This window comes from Orycteropus afer, unplaced genomic scaffold, assembly GCF_000298275.1.
Source record: "Orycteropus afer afer isolate SDZICR_OR568_19922 unplaced genomic scaffold, OryAfe1.0 scaffold00689, whole genome shotgun sequence".
In the NCBI taxonomy this organism is placed as follows: Eukaryota; Metazoa; Chordata; class Mammalia; order Tubulidentata; family Orycteropodidae; genus Orycteropus; species Orycteropus afer.
In genome coordinates, this window is record NW_006922276.1 from 478,947 (window position 1) to 488,192 (window position 9,246).

A 9,246-nucleotide genomic window follows, 5' to 3' on the forward strand; every position below is an offset into this window, starting at 1 on the left:
TGAAGTCCACCTTGAATTCCCCGCTGTTCCCTCTCCTTCCTTCTCTGGGTTTCCTGAGAGCAAGGGGCGTGGTTGACTCCAGCCCTGGTTCTGCTTCCTTTCCAGGGTCACTCCCCAAGCCCATCCTCAGGGCCTGGCCCAGCTCGGTGGTCCCTCCCAAGAGCAACGTGAGTCTGAGATGCTGGGCTCTGACCAGGGCTGCAGACTTTGCCTTCAGAAAGGGAGGATATCACCTGGATCCCGTACAGTCACCTGATCCTACAGAGAGCCACGCTGACTTGCTCCTCACTGATGTACAGCACAGTGATTCCGGGGAGTACACTTGTGAATACCGTGATGGACACCGGACTTCCCTGAGCAGTGATGTCCTTCTCCTTCTGGTTACAGGTGAGGAGGAGGTGTTCTGGAAGGACATGTGGTTCTCCAGTCCAAGGCCTTGCGTCTCCAGTGCCGTGTAGTGTGGGTGACGCTGAAGAGAGGCAGGTGTAGAATTTGAACCTGGGTTTTGCCCACAGCTTGTTGGGAAGGAATACTCTTCCCTGGAATTGGCAGAAGGTGAAATCCAAACCCCAGACCAAACCCACTGCCGATGAGTAGATTCCAATTCACAGCATCCCTAGAGGACGGACTGGAACTGCCCCATAGAGTTTCCAAAGCTGTAATCGTTTTGGAAGCCTACCGCCTCATCTTTCTCCCATGGAGCAGCTGGTGGGTTCAAACCACCAACCTTTCGGTTAGCAGTGGAATACTTTAACCATTGCACAACCAGGGCACCTTAAGGTGTCTTGAATTTACCCCCACTCCATGAGAACCAAGGAGCCCTGGTGCCACAGTGGTTTAATCACTTGGCTACTAACCAAATGTCCATGGGTGCAACCCACCCGCCACCCTGAGGGAGGAGGTGTAGTAGTCTGCTTCCCCCTTGGAAACCCTATAGGGTTGCCGTGGGTCAAAATGGACTTGATGGCTTCGGGTTTCTCCATGAGAACCAGGGTGATGGGCAGATCAAGTCTTCTCCCATTACCTACCTCTGCACCTTCCTTCTCTGCAGGAACTGTACCTAAACCTTCCCTTCAAGTCCACCCAGGACGTAACATGACTGCAGGGCAAAACTTGACCCTGCAGTGCCAGAAGCCAGACAGTGTCATTGGTTATGATGTTGCCCTTCTGAAGGAAGGAACTTCAGCACCCACACAGCAGCAGAAACCAGCAGGAAGTGTGGCAGAGTTCTTCCTTCAGACTGTGACCGTCAACGACACTGGGAACTACAGCTGTGTCTACTACCAGACAAAGGCCCCTTTCTGGGCCTCACGCCCCAGTGATAGCCTTGAGATCTGGGTGACAGGTAGGATTTCTGCCATGGGAGAACTATAGCTGGATTTCCTGCTGGTCCTGAGATCTGAGGAAGGGTCCTGGAGGGAGGAACTGTCCTTGAAGGCTCCAGAGCCTTGTGGGGGAATCACTTGGGAAGGACAGAGCTGGGGCCCGGATGCTGTGAAATGATGATGAGGACCTGTTGCTGAGAGAGGGGTATGTGTTGGGGAGAATCCCGTAGGACAGTTGGCTAGCAAACTGTGGAAAGTGCATGCATGCATTTGGTTTGAATAACCACAACCAGGGACTGGAATTCTACCTGGATTCTTTCCTTGCCATTACGGGGTTGCCTTCTTATGTCAACTTACTCTTTCTCACTCCACACTGGCTTCCTCTATTGGACGGGGGTATGGCTTTCAAGAACCTAGGTTCACATCTCGTAAATTACACTCCTGGAGAGGGACTGACTCTCTTTTTCAAACCCAGTTCCCAGAAATCCCAGGGAAGGTCTGTCATTGGCCATGTTCAGTTCAGGTACCAGCCTCTGGCTCCAACACAGGCAACCCTGTCTGTGGATGTTGTTTGTGGTTGGGTGCCGTTGAGTTGGTTCTGACTCATAATAACATCGCGCACAACAGAATGAAACGTCCTCACAGTCCTTGCTGTGTTGGAGCCCTTCGTTGCAGCCACCATCTCAGTCAATTGCATGGATGGTCTTCCTCTTGTTTAGCTAACCCTTTTATCGAACATGATCTTCTTCTCCAAGGACGGGTCCCTCCTGATAACACGTCCAAAGTACCTGAGATGAAGTCTCATCATTCTTCCTTCTAAGGAGCGTTATGGCTACACTTGCTCCAAGACAGACTTGTACGGTCTTCCAGCAGTCCCTGGTGTATTCGCCAACACCATAATGCAAATGTATCCATTCTTCTTCGGTTTTCCTTTTTCACTGTCCGGGTATTACATGCATATGTTGTTGTAAGGTGCCAGCGAGTCATCTCCGACTCACAGCTACCCTGTGCACAGCAGAACAAGATATTGTCCGGTCTTGTGCCAACCTCACAATCCTTTCTAGACCTGAACCCAACGTTGCAGCCACTGTGTCAATCCATCTGCTTGAAGGCCTCCCCCTCTTTTGTTGACCCTCCACTTCACCAAGCATGACATCCTCTTCCAGGGAATGGTCCCTTCTGACAACATGACCAAAGTAGGTGAGACAAAGTCTGGCCATTCATGCTTCCAAGGAGCATTCAGGTGCACTTTTTCCAGGACAGATCTGTTAGTTCTTTTAGCAGTCCATGGTACTCTTAGCATTCTTCTGCAAAACCAGAACTCAAATGCAATTGAAAATACCATGCTTGGGTCAGGCACCTGCACCTTAGTTGTCAAATTTACATCTTTGCTTTCAAAAGCATATAATTTAATGCAATTTTGTATTTATGACCCATGCTTAAAAAAAAAAGTGATTTGAGTGAAAGTTTACAGGGCAAATTGGTTTTCCATTCAACAATCCATATACTTTCTGTTCAGTGATGTTCACTGCAACCCCCACAATGTAATAGCAACTAATAACATAATAATTTACTCCAATAGTAGAAAATTGAGTTTCATAGCTCAATGCAAAGGCTGCTTAATGTCCTCTCCAGGGCCCAGTAAAATAATTGGGATGAAAGGGAACATTCAATAGCCCTAACCATTGGAAAGGGAGCTCTGGTAGCATAGTGCCTAAGGCACTTGACTGCTGACCAGAAGGCTGGCGGTTCAAACCCATCAGCCACTCCTCGGAAGGAAGATGGGGCAATCTACTTTCATAGTGATACTGCCTCAGAAACCCAAGGAGGGGTCGCTATGAGTTGGGTCTGACTCGATGGCACACAACAACAACAACAACAACAACCACTGGAAAACACTGAAAGCATCACGGACTACCAAAGAAAGAACAAGTCTGTCCTGGAAGAAGTGCAGCCAGAATGCTCCTTGGAAGTGAGAATGGCCAGACTTCGTCTCCCCTGCTCTGGATGTGTTAGCAGGAGGGCTCAGTCCCTGGAGAAGGATGTCGTGCGCTTGGCACAGCAGAGGGCAGCAGAAAAGAGGAAGACTCTCACCGAGATGGACGGACACCGTGGCTGCAACGATGTGCTCAAGCGTGGCGAGGGTTGTGAGGCCGGCACACGACCAGGCGGTGTTTCGTTCGTATGTAAGGTCACTATGAGCTGGACCTGACTTGATGGCACCTAACAACAACAACGACGATGATGACAATATTTGAACAGAGGATGAGCACCTAACAGTAGAGGATGCTCAAGCAAATGGGGGATGACCCCAGTGTCCGGAGAAGGGGGATGACCCCAGTGTCCGGAGAAGGGACATGACCCCAGTGTCCGGAGAAGGGGATGACCCCAGTGTCCGGAGAAGGGACATGACCCCAGTGTCCGGAGAAGGGGGGTGACCTCAGTGTCTGGAGAAGGAGGATGACCCCAGTGTCCGGAGAAGGGGGTGACCCCAGTATACAGAAGGTTGGGAGGAATTTCTGTTTTGAAGATAATCGTAACAGTTTAGATTTCACTTGGCCCCAGAGCCTTAGTTCTTAGGGCTGCCATAACAACATCCCTCAAAGAGCAGACATTTATTGTCTCAGAGTTTTGGAGGCTGGGGGCCCGAGGTCAGGGCGCTGGGGGCAGGTGCGGGTGCTCTGTGTCCACAGACAAGGTGGATGGCTATAATCCCAATGGAGGAGAAGGAGGGAGGAGTTCCTGATAGTCACCTCCTTCCTTATTTTCCTTTGGCTGTTGGTTCTCACACAGGCCTGGTTTTGCCTCCTGGCCACACTTGGCGATGCCTGGAGACATTCTTGGTACCACAACAAAAGTGGGTGCTCCTGGGTCCTGGAGAGAGTGGGAGAATGATGTGGAACACAACTCAAAATCCTAAAAAAAAGACCAGGTTCACTGGGCTGATAGAGCCCGGTGAGACCCCCAAGACTATGGCCCTTAGTTACCCTTCAGGTCTGGAACTGAACCCACTTCTGTGGCTTCCAGTCAAACCATAGCCAGGCCCATGGGGCGAACATTTACATCAGGCAGGTACACTCCTTAGATCACTCAATCGTGGGAGAACAGAAGGGCAGTGCTCACACAGGGAGCTAGCTCAGGGGGCAGGAATGCATAAGAAGGAAGGACCAGGGAAGAGGTGACAGGGAGGACATGGGCAGAGAGCTGTTGCATTGTGGGGAACTGCAGTCAATGTCATGAAACAAAATGGGTATGAACTGCTGTGTGGAAAGTGAGTTTGCTCCATAAACTTTCATACAAGTCACACACACACACACACACAAGTGAGTGCTCGTGGCACCTGATGGGTAGAGACAGGGATGGCACTCAGCATCTTATCCTGCACAACTTAGCACCCTCCTCGCCCATCGATATGGTCCAGCTTCAAATGCAGTAGTTTGGAGGCTGACCCACTCTGCTGTTGTGAACTGAATCGTGTTTTCCCCAAATATATGCTAAAATCCTGATCTCTGCAATGTGGAGGTCAGGAGCTCCAATGGTATAAAGGCCAAGCTCTTGGCTGCTAACCAAAAAGTCAGTGGTTCAAATCCACCAGCTGCTCTTTGGGAGGAAGATCTGCAGGTTTGCTCGCATGAAGATTACAGCCTAGGAAACCCTGTGGGGCAGCTCTAGCCTGTCACATGGGTCACTGAGTCCGAATCGAGGGCACCTGGTGACAAGAACATGCTGTGGAAGTGATCCTGCTTGGGGATAAGTGTGGAAGTGATCCTGTTTGGGAAAAGGACGTGGAAGTGATCGTGTCGGGGACAGGATCTTCTCAGTTGTGTTAATGAGGTCGTATGGGTGTAAGGAGGGTCCTACACCCAATCACTCTGCGTTCAGGTGCCGAACAGGCAGACAAGCCAACACAGAGTGTGAGATAATATCATGTTAAGGCCCCCGAGGAACCAAGGGACGCTGGGGCCACGGAGCAGCCTCAGAGAGAGAGAGAGCCTTCCCTGTAGATGATGCCCTGAATACGAATGTCTGGCCTCCTCAACTGAGGAAATACATTTCTGTTCTTCCAAGCCACCCACCTGGGTAGTTTCTACTACAGCAGCATGGAGATGGTAAGATGCCTACTTCAGACCCACAGTCTAATTTCTTCTTAGACATGAGTTCTCCGTAGGGCTTTGAAAGGTGGGAACCATACTCTTCTTCCAATCCCTGAAGCTTCTAATTACTTAAAACTTATCCCCAACCCAGTAGCCATTCAAGGTATATTTCATAATGACACTGGTTACCTAACTTGGCGTCATCAGGCTTCCTTTAAGGTCATGCATTTTAGTCCCGTATTCCCATGTTCAATTTGTTTCCCAGTCTGATGCCTTCAGAGCCAGACTCGAGGAATATTAGTTCATGGGGTTCCTCATAACTTCTGAGCTTTGACCAAGGTCTGTGTGGTCTCTGAGTAGGAAAGAGCAGCTGTTAGAGGGCTGCATGGAGAGGAGGAGGCTACAGTAAAAATAGCACTCCACTTCCTGATTGTGGACATGAGAGGGTAGGGCAGAGAAGTGAAGAATGGGTTGTGTCTGGACACCACAGGGAGCAGAGGAAATACGTGGTGGGAAGTCAGTTGTAACTTTACTGGTCTTGTTTTCTTCTGCAGGAGGGAGGGGGTCTTCAGAAACTCTAAACCAGTTGGAGTTCCCAAAACAGCAATGAGTCAATTCCGACTCTCAGAAGAAACTGAGCCCATAATAAGATTAACCTATGAGATTAGATTTATTCAGGCAGAAGTTTCCAGAATCAAGTTTCCACAATCAAACCACAGGTGGAGAAGTACTTCACCAACTACCAGCAGAAATTAGCTTCTAGTGACAAAATGCAGAAGCAAAAGCTTTTTATTTTTCTGATCGACTTATTCAATATATTGTCGAAACACTGTCAAAATCTCGTTGGTCAGTGAGGGTGGTCTGGTTTATGGGAAACCTAGGCTGGAGTCTTCGTACAGACAAGTCTCAGGGATGTTGTCAAGTGGACCACCGACACTATTTTGTCACCACACGACTTCATTATTTTCATTTCGATTAACATGACTGATGGCGACCCCACGTCTGTCAGAGTGAAACTGTGCTCCAAGGCCGTGTAAATGGCTGACTCTGGCAGTAGACCACTAGGTCATTGTCCTGAAGCACTTCTGGGAGACTTCAACTTCTAACTTTCCACTTAGCGACCAAGCACATCAAATATTTCCCTCACCCAGAGACCCCTCGGACGGTCTGAGGAGTCCACGTTTTCTGCTTTGGAAGAGTGCAAAACACTGGGCCAACACCCCTGTGCGTGGTGAGACTTCAGGTGTATTATAGTCACAGCCACCCCGACGAGATCCAAAGGACAGCATTTGCCCGGGAATAAAACTCAGCGGGCGGGAAGGGATGGGGAAGAAGGAGGAAGGAAAACGGTAACCACGGCGAGGAAGCAGGAAGAGAGCTGTTATGTTTTGGAGACTACAGTCAATGTCACAAGTCAAAACGAGCGGGAATTGTTGAGTGGAAAACCAAGTTGCAATATAAACTTTCACCCTAATCACAATAAAATGGTAAAAAACAACAACAAAAAAGTATTGTGGTGACAATTACATCAGCATCGCTTAACGGTTAAAAACGTTTGCCGCTGGGTCAGCTCCAATCTAGGGCGCCCCCAGGTGGGTTGGAGGACAACTGCTCTCCAAAGGGTTTTTAACGGCAGATTTTCCAGAAGGCGATAACCAGGTCTTTCTTGTGAGGTCCCTCTGGGGCCTCAAATCTCCAGCCTTTTGGTCAGCAGCCGAGCGTGTGAAGGGATTGCACCACCCCGGGCCTCCGTGTATTGATTAAGAGGAGAGAACCAAAGCCCGACTCTGCGGCTCACTAGCTGAGTGACCTCAGGGAAGTCACGTGACCTCTTCATGCTCCAGTTTCCTCAGCTGCTTTAAAAACGAAACAAACGCCTTTGCTCTGTGCTGACCTCTCTGTGCAGTGAGGGTTGAAAAAGGAGGAAGAACTAACTCTTTGATTGCAGCCTTCATGAATCTCCTATTTCTCCCATTTCCCCCAAATAGTTAGCACTTCCTTCCCTGAGTTCGCCGTTCACATGACTGTGGGAAACCCGTGGGTGGTGTGAACGGTTGATTCACATGGTCAGCTGCTCACCCAAAGGCTGGAGGTTCGAGCCCAGCCAGTGTGCCTCAGAAGAATGGCCTGGCATCTGCTTCCAAAGAATGAGCCACTGGGAGCTGTATGGAGAGCAGTTCTGCTCTGAGACGTGTGTGGCCGCCATATTGTTGTTGTCCTTAGGTGTTTTCAAGTCAGCTCTAACTCATAGTGACCTTATCTACAACGGAACGAAACACTGCCCGGTTGTGCCCCATCTTCACAATTGTTGCCATACTCAAGCCCATCGTTGCAGCCGCTGAGTCAATCCATCCCATTGAGGGCCTTCCCTTTTGCACTGATCCTCTACTTCACCAAGCATGATGTCCTTCTCCAGGGACCGGTCCCTCATACCATGACCTTCCATGGCTTCTGAGGAGCGTTCTGGCTGAACTTCCTCTAACAGATTTGTCCGTTCTTCTGGCAGTCCATGGTATTTTCAGTCTTCTTCACCCCCACCGTCATTCAGAGGCGTCAACTCTTCTTCGGTCTTCCTTATTCATTGTCCAGCTTTCACATGCGTATGAAGCGACTGAAAACACCATGGCTTGGGTCAGGTGCACCTTAGTCTTCAAAGTGACATCTTTGTTCCTCAGAGGAGGTCTCATGCATCAGATTTGCCCCATGCACTACAATGTCTGATTTCTTGATCCACCAGCCACTCCTCGGAAGGAAGGTTGGGCAATCTACTTCCGTAGCGATACTACCTCAGAAACCCAAGAAGGGGTCGCTATGAGTTGGGTCCGACGCAAGGGCACATAACAACAACAAGAAGCTTCCATGAATGTTAATTGTGGATCCAAGTGAAATGAAATCTTTGACAACTTCAATCTTTTCTCCACTTATCATGATGTTCCTTATTGGTCCAGTTGTGAGGATTTTTACTCTCTGTATGTTGAGGCATAATCCATGCTGAAGGCTGTAGTCTTTGATCTTTGACTTCCACTATAAAGGTAAGGTTTTGTGAACAATTTAGAGAGTTTTAAAAATTATATGAGTTCTGTAATATGACGGTTGCTCTGCATCTTAATGTATTTTGCCAAACAATTCTGCCTTCTAGATAAAACACGAGGAAAAGAGCCCCTTCCGACAACAGGAACAGGACTAGGTAAGAACCTCTGGACATGGTGTTAGCTGCCATCCAATCGATTCAGAATCATGACAACACCATGGGACAAAGAACTGCCCAGTAGGGTTTCCAAGGCTGTAATCATTATGGGAAGGAGCTGTGGTGGTGCAGTGCCTAAGACATTTGACTGCTAACCAAAAGGTTGGTGGTTCAAGCCTACCAGCCACTCTGAGGAAGGAAGATGGGGCAATCTACTTCAGTAAAGATTTACTGCCTTGGAAACCCAGTGGGAGTTGCTATGAGTTGGAATTGATTCAATGGCAATGGGTTTGGTTTGCTTTTAATCTTTATGGTCTTTCTCCCACAGAGCCAGGGGATGGGTTTGAACCATTGACCTTATGGTTAGTAGTGGAAAGTTCAAGCACTGTGTCAGCAGGGCTCCTTTTCCCAAGACAGAGCCATTCAAACATGGGATGAGGCTTCCTTGTGGGACAATCCCTAGGGATGTATGACTTTTGTTGATACCTTTAACTGTGGTTAAAAACAAGGCCTTTAGAGGTGGAGAGGGCTCTGGAGTACAGCAATTAAGCACTCGGCTGCTATCCGAAAGGTTGATGGTTCAAATTCACCAGCTGCTCCACAGGAGAAAGATGTGGCAGCCTGCTTCCATGAAGACTGA

The 9,246-nt window shown here is 49.0% G+C and overlaps 1 protein-coding gene across 1 annotated transcript in view; it reads left to right on the forward strand.

The window, feature by feature from the left end:
* The window catches only part of TARM1 (T cell-interacting, activating receptor on myeloid cells 1), an 11,306-nt gene that overhangs the window by 414 nt on the left and 1,646 nt on the right, over nt 1-9,246 (forward strand). Inside the window, exons 2-3 of the mRNA XM_007956954.1 lie at nt 106-387; nt 1,052-1,345. Of these exons, the coding sequence (XP_007955145.1) occupies nt 106-387; nt 1,052-1,345 (576 nt within the window). The remainder of the gene's footprint in view (nt 1-105; nt 388-1,051; nt 1,346-9,246) is intronic.